The sequence below is a fragment of the Ostrea edulis genome, chromosome 7 (assembly GCF_947568905.1).
Source record: "Ostrea edulis chromosome 7, xbOstEdul1.1, whole genome shotgun sequence".
NCBI lineage: Eukaryota > Metazoa > Mollusca > Bivalvia > Ostreida > Ostreidae > Ostrea > Ostrea edulis.
Genome location: NC_079170.1, coordinates 7365513 through 7384195, shown reverse-complemented (window position 1 = coordinate 7384195; position 18683 = coordinate 7365513). Strand labels below are relative to the sequence as shown.

General features: G+C 36.0%; 2 protein-coding genes across 2 annotated transcripts; one reads left to right on the top strand and one right to left on the bottom strand.

Moving 5' to 3' along the window:
• Positions 1 to 3218, bottom strand: LOC125656750 (uncharacterized). Its single transcript, XM_056143180.1, has one exon. It carries the CDS (start codon positions 3184 to 3186, stop codon positions 1186 to 1188), a length of 2001 nt encoding a protein of 666 aa, XP_055999155.1. The 5' UTR covers positions 3187 to 3218; the 3' UTR covers positions 1 to 1185.
• A 13974-nt stretch (positions 3219 to 17192) lies between these two features.
• Positions 17193 to 17985, top strand: LOC125656839 (transcription intermediary factor 1-beta-like). The gene has a single exon (XM_048887425.2). It carries the CDS (start codon positions 17224 to 17226, stop codon positions 17983 to 17985), a length of 762 nt encoding a protein of 253 aa, XP_048743382.2. The 5' UTR covers positions 17193 to 17223.
• The last annotated feature ends 698 nt before the right edge of the window (positions 17986 to 18683 follow it).

The following is an 18683-nucleotide window of genomic DNA, read 5'->3' as shown; positions in this document are numbered from 1 at the left end:
AAACACTGTACATTAATTATCTTTAATTTCGTTCAAGTTACATTGCATATCTAGTTGATTATCAGTGTGCTCTTCAGCCAACTGTTGCAAATATATTTGGGGGGGGGGGGGGGCAGATGGAAGCATTGGCGGATCTCCAATATTTTTCAAGGAGAGTACGAGCCAAGGCGGTACTTAAATTTTCATAAAAAAGGAGATTGCATTCTCCCAAATGGCAGAAAATGACCAAACTTGAAAATGATTAAACAAAAACGCCCTTATCAATTAGAATTAAATCCGCATACACAATCAAACTACAAGATTGCTCTCTCAATTAAACTATAATGTTGAAATTACCAATAAACGTCATTGGGTAGAAGTGATCGAATTTCTAGATTGTCCAGGGATTTTAATTCTTAAAATACATGTATATGAAAAGAAGATATATGTAGTAAGGAGATTCGGTTTAAAGAATACACTCAGCAAAAAAGGAGGGGGAAGGCATCTTCGCCAGCCAAGGGTTTACCATCCGCTCCGCTTCGCTACAACCCTTGGCTGCGTTAGCACGATTTTCGTGACAACAATTTCCTGCATATGATTGGATGCAGGCCAAGTTCCCTGCAGAGAGTGTGTTACGTCAGAACACGTGCAAGACTAAGGAATGTGTAAACAATTAGTGATTGTCTTCAAAACGCTTCCATTTAATCAGATTTGCATAGTCTCCATACAACATGGGGGTGTGTAGACTGTGCAATGAGGCTTTGCCTATGAGAAATAAGTTTATTGATTTTAAATGATTTACATATAAAACATTGTAACTCACTAGTTGCGGCTATTTTTTTTAACAACACACAAAGTGTAGTTGAAAAACGCATTTTCATTGGTTGAACATGATGTAAACCAAACAGTTTGTTTTCTCCATCCACTAGAGGACGCCACTCAAAGCTATGAAAATCGTTATAACGCAGCCAAGTGTTGTAGAGAAGCGGATCGGATCGTAAACCCTTCGCTAGCGAAGATGGGGGGGGGGGGGGGGGTAGGCGAACATACTTCTGCCCCATACAAAACATGCAACATACAAAGACAAATAGATCTCAAACTCATCTTTCAATCACAAAGACAATTAAAAAAAAAAACCCAGTATAAACTTAAAACAGCAATTCAATATTAGTAAGCTCATAGTTTTGTTTCACACGAGAAATGATTTTATGATACTTTGTAAACACAACATTTACTATAGTTGTCCAGCATTAACATCTTTTCCCCTGTAGGATGAAGTACAACGTTGTAGGAATTCCCAATACCAGGCAAATTAATGACCCTACTCTCGGTTCCTCCATCTCTAATTTGCTGTATTTTGGAATTCTTCAAGCAAATCAAGATATTATCTTGTAAGTCAAACGTTAATCCTCGTGGAGAACCACGAGTGACAGAACTCTGAAATATCTCCTTGTTGTTTTGGTCCACAACAACTACTTCTGATTCTCTTACAAAACAATGGCGATCTGATCGTAATGAAGATGACACAAACGGTCTACTTCCACCTTTTCTGTACGATGAACTGTGATTGATGACGGAAAAGTCAGATGAACAAATCATTCTCGTGGAGTTAGTAGCGGAGGAGGCGGCTGCTGTTCCATAAGAAATGGCCAACATCGGTTCCTTCAAATGAAAGGTACCAAGTTTGATAAATGTTACATTTTCTGCGACTTTGACCTGGTAATAATCAATATAGTCTTCAAAAGAGACGTAGACTTTATCCATGCAGTCCCCTGATTGACAGAGACCGTACGGAGTGGCCTGACAAGAATGAGTGTGGACACACTTGCCAACAGCATCAGATATATCATAAGCCTGTAGTGAAGGAGGGCTCTCCATTGACATAATGACTTTTGTATCGCTTATGAATAAGCCATAATAAACCATCGTGGGCAGGTCCATTTCAGATATTTTTTCAAAGTTAACTTTCATCCAGTCTTTACGGCACATAATTTCTCTCCTTCGTACAACCTCCGTTTTGTCTGACAGTAATGAGGCAAATGTTGAAATTTTCTGTAAGGCTGTAGATCGCACTTCAGAAGAACTGGCATCCTGAAACCTTCCTTCATTATAGACCTGATGAAGGAAATCTGTGTCTCGTTGATTATAATCTCGGACAAAGTCCCAGATATCCAAAGCCCATAACCGATTGAGATGTTCCAAAATCTGAAACCCCATTTTGTGATTACTGATGAAAATCTGTTTTGCAGATCCATTTTCTTGTACCGTTTGTAGCAGGGTGTTTGCATTTCGAACTGTAGTCACGAACCGTTTTATCTCGTCAGAAGCAATCTCAATATTTCCAATGGAATCTGTGTGTTTCTGTTCAAATCTTTTTAACCACAGTGCATGTGTCTTGTCTATCTGCAATTTTATTTCTTCAACTTTCTTTTCAGTGCTTGAAACGATTTCCTGTTTCCTACTGTTTAGTGCGGTTGCTTTATCTTTGTATTCTTCCTGCAAATTTTCTAGACTTTCCAGCAGATCTTTGAACAATGTCAGTTTAGTTTGAACTATGCCTAGATTCATCCCTGCTGCTACATCTTCAATGGCCTGTACTTGCTTACACATTCTATGTTCAGTGGCAAAACAGATGCTGCAGCAAAGTTTGTCGTGATTCGTGCAGTATACCTCAAGAAGTTTCCCCTTGTGTACGGAACAAGGCTCGTCAACTTCTATGTCATTCTTTAACTCCTGTGCATCCGAGAGGCTTAAGATTTTGTGTTCCTGAAGACTAGGAACATACGAATGAATGAATTTGCATTCGTCACAGATCGATTCCATGCACGATTTACACCAATGCTTCGCGATAACGCTTTTGTCACTTCGTTTGCAAAACATGCAGACTTTATGTTCCTCTTTCTTGGGATCTACCGACATGCTCACAATCAGTTTGTTTTGAGGCAAAGCAAGTGCCCACTCCTCGCTTGTAATGTCATTATTTGTAGCTTCGATACGTTTTCTGCACACGGGACATTCGATGGCTTTCAGAGTTTCGTTATCCTTACGTGCCGCCGTACTTGAAATGAAAGTTTGAATGCAAGTCTCACAAAACGTATGAAAACATGGCAAGTACTTTGGATTTCTCACCTCTTCTAGACATATCGGACAACGGATTGTGTCATCCACAGGATTAACACCAGGGGGTCCTGTTAGGGACTCCGCCATTATATATCTTGTCCCCAAACGACAGAACCACTTTCGATTCAGTACTGAATAGAATAGCCATAGCAACTATGAAGCAATGATTAGAACATAAAAAATCCTATTCGGAACACCTTTGTCTCGGAAAAGGTTCCTGGTTTAATAATAGAATACTATGTATAGGGGAACACACGAATGAAAACATTTACAATCGTCACAAATAGATTCCATGCATGCATGATTTACACCAATGCTTCGCGATAGCGCTTTTGTAATTTCGTTTACAAAACATGCAGACCTTGCTTTCCTGGGATCTAACGATACGCTCAATTTATATATATATATATTTTGTGGCGAATCCAGGATTTCCAAAAAGGGGGTCCTAGATGTGAAAGTCAAGGATTAGCCAAAATACGTAGCCATTTTGGGTGTCAAATCGTGCGTTTTACACACATTATTGTGGTGAGTGAGGTCTAAATCCGTCACTGTATAGGGGCGATAGCAGCCCCAGCTTATATCTTTTGTATTGCATTACTAACACACTAAAGTTTGATCACTCTGATTAATGTTAGCCTCTTAGTACTATAGCTTGTTTGGAAGTGACAACTATAATTTAAACATTAGGTTTTTTTTTTCGCAAGTGAGAATTCATTATATCATTAAACTATATCAAGACTGCGTATTTTCATTTTGCTATATTCGTAGTATTTGAAGATTGATCTAATGAAATATGAGTATAAAACAATCAGAAAGAAAGATACAAGACCATTTATCATCACTAGATATAGTTGGCATGGAAATGCTCACTTTGCAACAAAGGGCAGAATAATGTTTTGTTTCAGCGTATATACCTGAAAACGATATTCCAATATCTACATGGTTTGAGCTGTGCTACGAATTTGAAAACGGATTTAATGAAAGGTTAAAGCCCTGAAAGAATATTGTAATGATGCATCTCATTGCATAACATCTACATCGCAATATAATATAGTTTGCATATTTTTCTTCATCTTTGCAAGAGCGTATTTATATTTCATAAGCATTTTTGAATTTTGAATTTTGTTGAAATTTAAACCGTACAGTGCAACATAGCCTATATAGACATTTGTACTTTCCCCATAAATAGTACTAAATAATGAAACAAGATTTGCAGAAATATAGAATAGAAAGGGATCGAATGATGGAATTATTGAAGGTGTAGTACGTAAGATTCGATATTTCAATTTACTGATAAAATGTCTTTTATAAGTTTTATGGTCGCGGTAGCTCAGTGGTAGAGCGTTCATTTCGTAACCGGGCGATCGTGAATTCGAGTCCCGTTCGTGCCTAAGACGTTAACATAGGTAGTGATTGCTCCTTCGCCAAACGTGTGACATTTAGAAGTATTGCGGCAGGCGTTTGCGCGATGAAGAACCCTCACTACTATGGCCCTAAGCGCTAAGCATAGATCTAAAGTTGTAGTACTTCACCTGCAGGTGGTGACGTCTCAACACAAGTACAAATTCTCGCCAGGACGTGGGAAAACAATCAATCAATCGTTTACCTCAATCTTTCTTCGTGGTAAAAATTAGGGTATGAAGATTTTAATATTCAATACTTTTTCATTAAAAAACATTCAACTAAAATATCTTGAAACTTAACCAGAATAGCAAATTGTATGGTTCATCAAGAAACTGGCAGGTACCCATTGTCAATTAACCTTAAGAATGAGTGTGTACTTGGCCCGTGAGAGTAAATTTACTACTGTAATGGATTGTTTTTCTACGTATTTCATATCGATGGATCATTTATAACCCATTGATAAGTAATAATCTATGAGCAAATTTATACAAATATCGCTTCCACTTCGTGTTTTGCTAACTAATAATTCAAATTTATGATCATAAAAAATATTCAAGAAATGTTGCAAAACAAATTTATAAATGATTGAAGAACATTTGTCATTCAATATAAATGAATCTTCTGCTTTCCGCGATCGATGTAAAGACAAGTTCACCCTCTTTCGTGTATGCGTAGTGTTCTTAAACTATCAACATCAAACAAAATACTTGAAATTTTTTTTCAAAATAGATCTAAAGTATGATCGTGATCTAAATAATCTAAAGTATTCAAAGTAGGATCAGTTTTTAAATCTAGGCAGGCTACTAACAAAGAAGGTGATGGTGTAGGAGTTTCAACAGTCTCGTTTAGAATCAGCATTTCGCAAATTCTATGTTCGTTATAACACCAGAGGTGGGATCAGGTGTCTAGGAGGAGTAAGCATCCCATGTCGACCGGTCACACCCGCCGTAAACCCTATATCCTGATCAGGTAAACGGAGTTATCCGTAGTCAAAATCAGTGTGCCAAGAACGCCCTAACAATCGGTATGAAACACGTCAGACAGCATTTGACCCAATGATAGGTTGTATTGACGAACTAGATCCTTATGATAACGACCATAGAATTTGCGAAATGCTGACTTCAATCGAGACTGATGAAACCCCTGTACCATCAACTTGTTTGTCAGTAGCTTGCCTCGATTTAAAAACTCACTATATGTAGAACAAGCTCTTGCGTATCAAATCAGTTGAGAAATATAAACACCATATGCAGTTGATAATGGAATATTGCTACATAAATATGGGAAGTTGACGATTTCATTTCTCTGTCACATATCAAGCTGAAACTTGCTATGTCCTATGTAGCTTCTTTGTGGCTCACTTTGGATCATCTTGCAATTTTGTTCCGTTTCGACCTCTCTTTCAGGAATATTGAAGATGTGCATGTGGCAAGGATTTTCATTTCCCTCAAATTTTGAGAAAATAACAGATTGTTGAACTTATTTAGTTTTCAGGAAATATTGCATAGAGACAATTATTTGTCTGGTTTTCCTTCCACAGTTTTCAAGTGTTTTACAGAGTATTTGTATGGATATAGAAAATGTGCATATGGCAAAGATTTTGAATTTCTTTAATTCTTAAGAAAATTAGAAGTTGTTAGACTTAGTCCGTTTGAAGAAATATATCAATTAAAGGGCATGGTTTGTCCTTTAAAGTCATCTCACAGTTTAGAAGCTAGGGTCTTTGTAAACACAGATGTGCATAGCGCAAGGATTGTAATTCTTACAAATTTTCAATTTTCTTTGATGTTTTAGATAGTTACAGGTTGAACTTGGTTGAATTGGGGGGGGGGGGGATTTTACACACATAACTCTTGTTTTGTCTTTCTACCTCTTGTCACAGTTTTAAGCTAAGACCTTTTTTTCATTTTTTCATACAATGCAAAGAAAGTATGTCACAGCCTGATCACCCCTACTAACGTTATTGTTATTCAAATTTACACCACGTGGTTTTTTTTTGGACCCATTAAAAGGTTAGAAGTGAGGTCAAATTCCGCAGTGAAGGAAACCGGAAATAAATCTGCCAAAGCTATAGTCATTTTCTATATACTGTAATAGACATGTATCATCAATGCAAAAGTACTGTCATACCGGCGATGATTGTGAAATAGTGAAAATCTCAGGAAGTTAAAGTCATTTAAAGATCTAGATTGTAGTTTAACTGATATTTAGTCTTACTGTCGTGTCATGAGGGAGGAGGAGGGGGCAACGGTAATAATTCCATTGTTTATAACATATACAAATAAAGAATTTTCCATTTTCATTTATAGTGGTATTTAGGGTAAAGACAGAACTGCAAACATGTATGCATGTGTTGATGGAGAATTTGTATTAAAAAAATATCTTTGGTAGGAAGTTTTTAACACCCACCCCCACAGAATTAAGAAATCAAAAAAAATTTCGAACTAAGGAGAAAAGTTCCCCCTCCCCGACTTAGGATTTTGTAGAGTGGGCAAGTCACAGGACAAAAGAATTTTTTTTCTCTTGTCAAGGATTTTTAACAAATTAAGTTATCTTCAGCCTTGGTTACAAAAAAGAGAGAATATTTTGCATTGAAAATAAAATTGGTGAAGAAAATGTGCGATTCCTCCCTTACAGTATAATTGCGACTCATAAACTGCACAAAATAATATATCACATTATAAGTAAATCATCAACGTCACAGAAAAAATGAAATTGATGTTATTGTTAGATACTATTACTACACTTCTATAGCATGCTATTTTTAGATTTATTCCTCTTTAAAGATATCTCATAAATTTTATAAGATATCTTATAAAACTTACAAGATATCTTCTAAAGTTTATGAAATATATTAATTGTATCCTTTATTATTGGATATCTTATAAAAGATGATATATTCTATGTATTTTTCTTAACAAATATATGTTATATATTTTATAAGATATTTTATAAAACATATATCTTATGTCTTTTAAGATATCTCAAACCTAATAAGATATTTTATAAGATATCTCAAAAACAAATTTTTATAAGATACCTTGTTAACTTTATAATGTATCATATGAATTTACTTTTATAAGATATCTCATAAAATATATGAGATATCTTGCATGTATATTATAAGATATGTCAAAGTTTGAGCTATATTTTTTTCTAAAAAAAAATGTTTATGAAATATCTTAAAAGATATGTAAGATAACTTATAAAGCTTGTGAGAATTTTTTTAAAAACATTTAAGATATCTTATGTTTTATAAGATATCATTAAAATTAATTTAAGATACCTTCTATTTTTAAGATATCTGTTAAGCATGATAAGATATCATTTGATATACAAGATATCTTATAAAGCTTAGGAGATATCTTTCATAATTTATAATATATATCTTAAATATTTTATAAACTGTAAATTATATGAGATATATATCTTATCAGATTTATTAGATATCTTATCAGAAATAAAAGATGTTTCATAAATTATATACGAAATCCTTATAGGAATACCCGGTAGATATAAATATGGCGTGCCATACACCTCACTTAGGAAGAAGCTAGATTAGCAGGATTTATACAAATTATATGAATATATACATATTTTCTATTTATCTTAAGAAATATCTGTGAAAAGCCTAATATGCATTTTCATCAATTTAAAACTTAATGTATCAATTTTACTCTTTATGCTAAAGCAATTCATCAGCAAATGTGACTTATTACTACGGCTGTGCTCTGCAATGCATGCAAGCAGGTAGTTATAGTTATACAGTATTAAAGTTGGTTAAGAAGTACTATGTACAAGTTACTGCTCATAAATGGAAATTCAATGGTTGAAAATTTTCCACATTTATTGAAATATACGTAGTTTTCTTATCTATATGTGTTGATCAGAAAGTAAGTAATATTTAGAGTACGAGTTCCCTGGTGTATGAGAGATACAGGGCGGGACTCGAGGCGAGAGCGATAGCTCGAGCCGGGCCCCGCCCTGTATCTCTCATACAATAGGGAACGAGTATTCTAAATGACTTGTGACATGATAGTTCAGCTATTTTTAGATTTTGAAGATTCTGTATCTGTATGATTTTCACAGCGAATCAGATGTTGCAATGATATAAATCAAAGTTAAAGGTTAAGTTGACAAAGTGACCAATCAATTTACATTGTATTTTGCGCGAGCGCGAATTGTGTCAGTTAGTATCATTTGGATGGTGAAAGAATGGATGTTCAGACAATGGACTCAGAGCTAATGGATATTGATTTTCTTGGTGCAAACTGGGACAATGGCATAGACTTCTCAAATTTGCGAAACTTTAGAGAATGAAAATTTGGCATTTGAGGGAATGTGTGATTTATCTCTCAATCTGAATGAAGACGCAACTCCTAATGGTTATGGCGATTTTGGTGTAGGCATTGACACTGGCCCCGAGTTTGTCGCCAAACCTGAGATATAACCTGAAGAAAATTCTACGCGCTTTAGGAAACCGGTAACAGAGGAAGAGTTAAACAAACTCGTGTCCGATCAAGAGAATGCAAACACTAAAAGCAATACGAAATGGGTGGTCAATGTATTCGAGAAATGGCGAGAGTATTCCCAAACTTCACGTTATGGATTCCAAAGAAATGGGTTACTGGCTGGAGTGGTTCGTGGTGGAAATGCGAAAGAAAGACGGGACGGAGTATCCGCCAAAATCGATTTATTTGATATTGTGCGGACTGTTAAGGCACCTACGAGACAAAGGGATATATGAGAAGAATTTTTTGGATGAAAAAAACACAGAATTCGCTGGATTTCGAAAGATTGCTAATGCACAAATGAGAAATCTCATTGATAAAGGACTTGGCTGTGACATAAAACGTGCAGACCCGATACTTCCGGAACAGGAAGAGAAACTGTGGGAAAAAGGGGTCTTTGGACAAGAAAACGGAGAGCAATTGCAGTTGACGATGTTTTTTTTATGCTAGCAAATTATTTGGCCTCAGAGGATGTGACGAGCATCATACTCATAGTTTGACAGCTGAACAATTTTTCATTGGCGCGGACGAGAGTGGAAATTACATAAAGTTTGTGGGGCGATCTTCCAAAACTTATAAAGGGGGATTAGGCCAGTTACATGTTCAGAATAAGAACATCAAACACTACTCTGATCCTGGTAAATTGAAATTCTCTCTCTCTCTCTCTCTCTCTCTCTCTCTCTCTCTCTCTCTCTCTCTCTCGTATTGGCGTTTGTCATTCTACAATTTGAAAAAAGTGTTTGATCGCATATTGATTAGATCACTTGCATTCATTACGTTTACAAATACAAATTGTAAACTGCGCTCTCTCTCTCTCTCTCTCTCTCTCTCTCTCTCTCTCTCTCTCTCTCTCTCATGTTTATATTGGCTAAATTTGGCTCGCTGATTAATGCCTTTTTTATTTTAGGGGAGAGATGCATAAGGTGAACTATGTGGGAATTTGCAGCTCGGCTATGTTGAAAAAGGTGTCGCAAGTTCTAGATCCGCCACGGAGTTCCGTGAAGAGGTCGTTGGACCCTGAAAATGAGGAGCGGTCTTACAAGCATATCCACGGTGATGACCTGTCAGGTTTCAGCGAACCCATGTGAAAAGAAACCCAGAACGAGTCCGCAAAGCGTGAGCCTTTCAAGGATTTAAGTTCCTTTCCAGCAGTGTTCAATATGTGTAATTGTACTTTCTCTATGAAGTGAATTATGCTCAGGTTATCTCTCTACGGCATAAAGAAGCTGTTTTCTGCGTTTTTTTCAGTTTTTATATTGCTATGAAATAAAAATCTAGTCATTTCTTTTTTGTTTATTTCTAAAAATAAATTGGATGTTCCCTGATTCAAGTGTTCTTTATTTAAGTTGTTGTATAGTTTGGGTCATTTGCACAGGGAACGCCCACTGAACAGTGTTCTGTATTTTACTTATTGTACTGTCAACTTCAAAGAAAAACATTGCCGGTCATGTCACAAGACAAGGTTACACCACTGTATCTGCATAAAAGTTTTTTTTAGTCTTAAATATTAAAGAAATTAAACCTTTAGAGTGGAAAATCTTTACAATATGTCTATATATACATAAAATCAGATGCTGAAATTTTATAAAATTTAATTCAATATCAGTATAAATACGTACATTTTAAAGTTATAACAATTTCTTAAAAATTCTTGGAAGTTATTTGTATAACTTTAGTCTGTGACATGCACTTTAGAGCATCCCAGATTACAGGATTTGAAGGTAGATCCTTAATGTAAACTGATGAATTCATTTGGAATGTGCACTGCACACCAGCTATTTCCTCAAAATGAATCTCTGAAAGAAAAAAAATCTCACAATGAGGCCAGTATTAAAAATTATTTTGTTGGGCGTTAGCCGCCCGACCCTCTCAAAAGGTCGCCGACTCAAAAAAATTTATTGGTCCAACAGCGATGTTTTTTTGTTTTTTGGTTATGGTCCGGTGCGGAACAGAACCGAGTTCGAGCCGGATTTTAGCCGTCCGAGTCAGTAAAGCGCTTGACAGTCACCTTGCTTCGCTTCAACCGCTTCCTTGATGGTTTGTTTCATAATGTCCGACCTGAAGAGGACAAAATCGTACGCAACTTTATGCGTAAATATAGAGTTTAAAAACTCAAAGGAACGAAGCAAAGCCAATAGACTGCTTGAGTTTGACACGGATTCAGCTGCGGCTGGCGAACGTAGACACAACATAGAGCACATGTCGAAGTACATATCTATTAAATTTATTTTCTCAAACCAAGCCATTATAACATATTCTATGCTAGTTGGAACCCCCAGTTACACGATGTTTGCAGTGCTTGGTTAATAGTTCATGCAGAAATGCATTGATCTAACATTTATTTCAAAGCTTTTCTTAGAATTTGAAAAAAAGATACAAAATCCCTCAACAAAATCCATATTGTTTTCAATGTTTTAGACTGCTACTTTACATTTTATACCCAAGAAAAACTTTGAAATAAAATCCACTCATCATGCTTTTATGTTACTGAGCAGTACTTATATATTTCATTTAGAAATTTCAAATCTACATAAAACAGTTGTCACACTAGTTCCATGTGTCAGACATGTTCAATGGAATACATAACACTGCATGCCTACTAGCATAAAGCAGAGGATGACTAAAAACTAAAGGGCGCATACACAGAACAATACAAAAGTGCAAAGCAAAACTGATTCTTATTTATAAAGTGTTGCAAAGTGGTATACTGATGAATAGTGATGTTATATACAAAAGCAGATATATAAATATGATAGAGCTGAATATGATAAGGCTGGCACATATACACTTGTACATTTAAAAGCATATTTAATAAATGACAAAGAACTTAGCTAATGAAGAGATATAATATAGCAAACAAAATATACAGATATATGTAGACGATGCAATCTCTACCCAGAGTTATCGTTCCTTACACTCACTTACATCTCTGTAAACGTCTCAAGGGTTTTACAAGATTTTTGTAAAATGGCACGTATGCTCAAATAAAGTATGGTTTAGACTTCAGTTACAAAAATATACATAGATAAATAAATACTGAGCAGATGTCAAGTCTATTTGTGACACAAGAAGCATTGATTTGGGTTGAAACGTAGATATTGGGTAGTTCTATTGCACCAGGCCTATAGATAGGTACATGAAGAATATATAATAATGGAAAAAAATATACAAATAGTTGCTTGTCCTACATTTTCCAGATATTTTATAAAATAGTTCTTAGTTTTATTAGCCGTTAAAAAGTGGATTTACATGTGGAATAACATTGCTTATTTTGTGACGTTAACAGAGGTGTAAGTGAAAGCAAGGAACGACAACTCTGGGTAGAGATTGGTAGACGATGTACAAAAAATTCCAGCAGCACTGACGTATGTGGGAGAACAATATTTAATGCATGAAAAAAATTAATCCTGACCAAAAAAAAAACAAAACCTACCTACCTACCCATCATCAAAGGGGTAGGGTAGGCAAACGCCCAACAAACAATTTTTTAATAGTGGCCTGATCAATATAAGCTATCTAAATTTTATTTTCCAGTATGAAATATGAATACTGATTGATTGTCTTAATTACTCCTTCTAGATATCTATTCTGTTTCAATTTAGTATCAATAGCATTAAAGACAAGAGGCCCATGGATCACATTGCTCACATGAGTTACCTTGGCCCATATTTAAAGATTGTTCTTGTATATTTGCATGTAAAGCTTTGGTCCTTAATGTGTCCCAACTTACCCCCGTAACCATGATTATTACAAAATTGAATCTGCACTATATCAAGAAGCTTTCATGTAAATGTAAATTTCATTGTCCCAATGGTTTCTTGAGAAAAAGATTTTCCCTATATATTTGTATGTTAAATTTTGATCCTTTATTGTGGCCACACCCTTCCCCTGGGGGTGGTGGGGGGGAGGGGGCATAATTTTAACAAACTTAGTTAACAAACTTAAATCTGTTTAGGCATCGGTGTCTGATTCTTTTTAAAATTTCAAACTCACTTGGGTGTTTACACTACGTTTATCAACACAATGCCCCCTCAACGTGTAAGGCGTCGCCTGACGACAGAACAACTGGGCAGATGTATTGGAATGCCTGACGCTGGCTATTCACAACGTGACGTTGCACTAAACGTCAGCCAGAGCGTTGTAAACAGGGCCTGGAACCGACAGCAAACTTTTGGTACAGCAGCACACCAACATGGGGGTGGTCGTCAGAGGTCAACAACCCAACGCCAAGACCATTTTGTGGCTCCACGACGCCATCCCTTCTGGACAGCAATTAGCCAACGTAACGACCCCCTGAACGCCTCGGGGGTGAATGTGTCCACTCAGACGATACGGAATCGGTTTCACAATGCAGGTCTCAACTCGAGAAGGGCATGTGTTCGAGTCCATCTGACTGTTCGACACCGGCGGGAGAGATTGGACTGGGCTGAAGATCATGTCACTTGGACACAGAACAATTGGGTTCAAGTTCTGTTCACCGATGAGTCCAGGTATTGTTTGGACTTTACAGACAGGAGGCACCGAGTGTGGCGACGACAACATGAACGTTTCCATGATGCCAACAACAATGAACATGACCGTTATGGTGGTGGTTCCATCATGGTCTGGGGTGGAATCATCAGGGATGGAAAAACAGATCTTCATGTCCTGGAGAGAGGAACAATGACGGGGTGCGCTACCGGGATGAGATCCTCGATGTTTATGTCAGACCCTACGCTGGTGCTGTTGGCCCCGAGTTCATCCTGATTGATGATAACGCCCGTTCTCATCGCGCCAGGGTGGTGGAGCAGTACCTTCAGCAGGAGACAATTGTCCGTATGGACTGGCCAGCGCGCTCGCCGGACTTGAACCCGAAGCACTTGTACTACAAAACAATGTTTTCACATTCAACAACAAACACTATCTTCAAGATAAAGGTACCGCAATGGGAACCAAAATGGCTCCAACATATGCCACACTTACACTCGGCTATTTAGAGGAATTATTATACCAAAAAGTTAAAAAATCATTTGATGAACAATTCGGTCTATATATAAGACAAAACTGGAAAAGATACTTGGATGATTGCTTCATTATTTGGAACAAAGACATTACGGATTTGAATAAATTTAAGAACATTCTAAACGAATTGGATATCAATTTAAAATTCACAATGGATTACAGTACATCTTGTATACCATTCCTGGATGTTTCTGTTATCAAAAAGGAGGATAAAATAATTACAGATATTTTTTACAAACACACGGACACTCACCATTATTTACACTTTTCGTCCTCGCATCCAAGACACACAAAACGTGCCATACCTTACAACCTCGCCAGAAGAATATGTACCATCGTTAGCGAAGAACCTACCAGAGAACAACGTTTAGGGGAATTAAATAGTTATTTACAAAAACAGAATTATCCAATCAAACTTATAAACGACGGAATCAAGAAAGCCAGAGAACTCAATAGAGAAAATCTTATCAATAAATCCAAAATCAATCCCACAACAAATTCACACATTTTACCGTTTGTTACAACATACAACCCAAGGAACTCTAATGTTACACCTATCGTTCGGCAACTCAACGACCTACTAAAAACAGATGAAAAAATGGGGAAAATTATGAAGAAATATACTTTTATCAACAGCAAGAGACAACCGAAAAATCTTAGGAGACTGTTATGTAAATCTAATTTTCAGGAAAAGTCCAACAAAAAAATTTTCACCGTTACCAAATGTGACGATCGGCGATGCGGAACGTGCCCATACTTAAGGGAAGGAAGTTCGTTCGAATTTAACAACAAGGAATTTACGGTAAATTCAGATATGACGTGCTCCACCAAAAATTTAATTTATGTTATAACATATGCTGGCTGTGGAAAACATTATATCGGTGAAACTGGAACTACTCTGCGAACTCGTATACGAGTTCATAAACAACACATTTCAGCACCCGAATACAGAAAAATTAAAGTTAGTGAACATATAGATGTGTGTGGCCACGGACAATTCAGTGTATTTCCGTTTTATAAACTGTATACAGAAAATACTATTTCCCGACGAGAAAAAGAAAGACACTTTATTAAGACTTTAAAACCGGCTCTCAATAGCTTACTGTAAAATATGTTTACTGTTATTATCTATGACGTCATAATATGCTTAACATAAAATCCTTTTCCCTTCATTCGTTTATGACGTCGTTATGTACGTGAAATGTTAGGACGCCTTTATGACGTCAAACCATTTCAAAACTATTTTAAAATGTAACGCCTGAGGATTATAAAATGAAAGCGCTTGCGTTAAATTTTTAACTTTGTGTACTGTTTATTCTATTTCTTTTAATATTTTATACCGGACACTGTGATTTTTTTTAAAAACACAATTTGGATATATATATATATATATATATATATATATATATATATATATATATATATATATTTACAGTACATGCATTGTACTACATCTAGTCATGTTCTAATTTCCATTTATTGTTGCTTTCCCTCCACTTTAAAACAATCCATAATTGGTCACCTTTGAGCGTACATAGTGTATGCAAAGGGTGCTATATAAATATGGTATTATTATTAAATCATATCATATAAGGAAAAGTTGGAATTTTTCATTTACATATGTACCAAATGATAATCATACAAATACATGTCATATACTTTTCATTCATTCTAATTTTCTTAGGTGTGCTGCATGCATCAAAGAGTTTAATTATTAAAATCTTTACATTTCAAAAAAATTATGAATGGGTAGTATACACCCCCTGGTCACCACAATAGATCCAATCAATAAAATGTACTTTCTTCATAAAATAAATTCACTTTATCTATACTGCTAAATTAGGAAAATGATTATGTTTCCACCAAAGAAATATTAAGTTTAGAAGTTTTAAGATACTTGCAATGCATCTTTCTTTGCTTGTAACATGTACATTCACAGATACATATATACCTCAAACATGAAACAGACTATAGTATTTTCTGCGTGAAAATGGTAAACTGTATGCAACATTTCAGTGTTTGATAAATTGAACAAAATCCCTATGCAACATTAAAATTTAATTATTGCACTTTGAAATAGAAAGATGCCCTCTCAATTTTTTTTCACGATAATCAAGAGTCGTTTCAAAGTTGGCCTAGGTCCAAATCTAAGGACGATGAATCTTTCTTACCATTTCTTATTCAAGTTTATTAGCTGATGGCATTAGGAAAATAATGCATTGATACGTATATCTATATATTGCAAAAACAAATAAAGCACAATATACCATAATTTCTAATTGATACTTACATTAACACTGGAATTCCTTAAAGCACATCCATATCCGGTAGAAAATTCACCGGGTCTCAGGTAGCTCGCGCTGGAGTCTCGGAGCAGCGAGATTATATTTCATTCGATAGTCTTTGATTTTACGCTCTACTTAACACCGATAAAGAATATGTTCCGAACACGTTAGTAGGGGTGCTGATGATGGCTGATACTACCTGGAACAAAGTTCTACAAATTATGGCTAAAGAAAAACACTCTATATCGTATTGTGTACTGTTGTTATACTCGTATTCCATTCTCTTGTCAATTTGAATATTGATATTTTGCAACAACAAAAATGAAATTTACATTGCATCATAAAAAATACTCAGACTTTGATAATTGTTGATTATATAATGAATTCTCACTTGTGAAAAATGAAGAACATTTAAATTCTCCTGAATGTGATTTAATGAGTTCTCACTTGTGATGAAAGAAAATTAAGTTTAAATTCTAGTCCATTATTCTCCTTTGTAATTCAAAGTCTATGTTGCATGTCGTTTCATTCAATTGCAAGTTGTTCAAGAAGCACAATCTGAGTGATCAATGTAATTAGATACAATGTGTGGATTTATTTGTTCCATTGTAGTTAGTTGGTTCCATGGTTACTTCCCATGCATCCGCACTGGGTGTCCCCTAATGTTTTACGAGAAATTCTCACTTCCAAACAAATTATAGTAGAGGCCGACGTTATTCAAACTAAGCAAAGCGTGTTAGTCATGCAAACCCCCCATTATGTGTTATTTTTCTATTATTAACCCAGGGACTTATACCTCGGCAGAGGTATTCCGAACCGAATTTTCATGTTTTATGTATTTGCTCCATTGTTGCTAAGGCGACAAATAATTGAACCAAAAGTAAATGGTAAGCTGGTTCTGGCTTGAGGACAAGACCTTTTAAATGGCGAAGTCCCGAAAAGGACACTGTGGTTCTAATCTTGTTGATAACACTTTTCATTGTTGCATATGTCTAGAAGGGGTAAGGAATCCAAAGTACTTGCCATGTTTCCATACGTTTTGTGAGATTTGCATTCAAACGTACATTTCAAGTACGGCGGCACGTAAGGATAACGAAACTCTGAACGCCATCGAATGTCCCGTGTGCAGAAAACGTATCGAAGCTCCAAATAATGACATTACAAGCGAGGAGGAGTGGGCGCTTGCTTTGCCACAAAACAAACTGATTGTGAGCATGCCAGTAGATCCCAAAAAGGAGGAAAACCAATTCTGTATGTTTTGCAAACGAAATGACAAGAACGTTACTGCGAAGCATTGGTGTAAATCATGCATGGAATCGATCTGTGACGATTGTAAATGTTTTCATTCGTATGTTCCCATTCTTCAGAGACACAAAATCTTAAGCCTCTCGGATGCACATGAGTTGAAAAATGACATTGAAGTTGACGAATCTTGCTCCATACACAAGGGGAAATTTCTTGTGGTATATTGCACGGATCACGACAAACTTTGCTGCAGCATCTGTTTTGCCACCGAACATAGAATGTGTAAGCAAGTACAGGCCATTGAAGATGTAGCAACAGAGATGGATCAAGTCAGAGTTCAACATAAACTGATATTGTTCAAAGATCTGCTGGAAACTCTTATGAATATGCGGGAAAAATACAGAGATAAAGTAACCACACTAAACAGCAGAAAACATTAAGCGCTGAAAAGAAAATTGAAGAAATAAAATTGCAGATAGACAGGGCACATGCACAATGGTTAAAGAAATTTGAACAGAAACACACAGATTCTGTTGGAAATATTGAAATTGCTTCTGATGAGATTAAATGGTTCGTGACTACAGTACGAGATGCGAAAACCCTGCTACAAACGGTGCAAGAAAATGGATCTACGAAACAGATTTTCGTCACTAGTCACAAATTGGGGGTTCAGATTTTGGAGCATCTTCATCGGTTACAGGCTTTGGATATCTGGGACTTTGTCAAAGATTACAGTCATCAGAACACATATTTCCTTCGTCAGATCTGTAATGATGGATCGTTTCAGGATGTCAGTTCTTCTAAAATGCGATCTAAAACCTTACAGAAAATTTCAACATTTACCTCATTATTGTCAGACCAAACGGAGATTGTACGTAGGAGAGAAGAGATGTGCCGTAAAGACTGGATGAAAGTTAGCTTTGCAAAAAAATATCAGAAATGAGTGTGCCCACAATACTTTATTACGGCCTATTCATTAGTGATACAAAAGTCATTATGTCAATAGAGAGCCCTCCGTCACTAAAGGTTTATGATGTCTCTGATGCTGTTGGCGAGTGTGTCCACACTCCTTCTTGTCAGGCCACTCTGTACGGTCTCTGTCAATCAGGAGACTGTATGAATATAGTCTATGTCTCTT

Coding starts and splice junctions, on each gene's coding strand:
- LOC125656750 (XM_056143180.1), bottom strand. CDS start 3,186: ATGGCGGAGTCCCTAACAGGACCCCCTGGTGTTAATCCTGTGGATGAC.
- LOC125656839 (XM_048887425.2), top strand. CDS start 17,224: ATGGCGAAGTCCCGAAAAGGACACTGTGGTTCTAATCTTGTTGATAAC.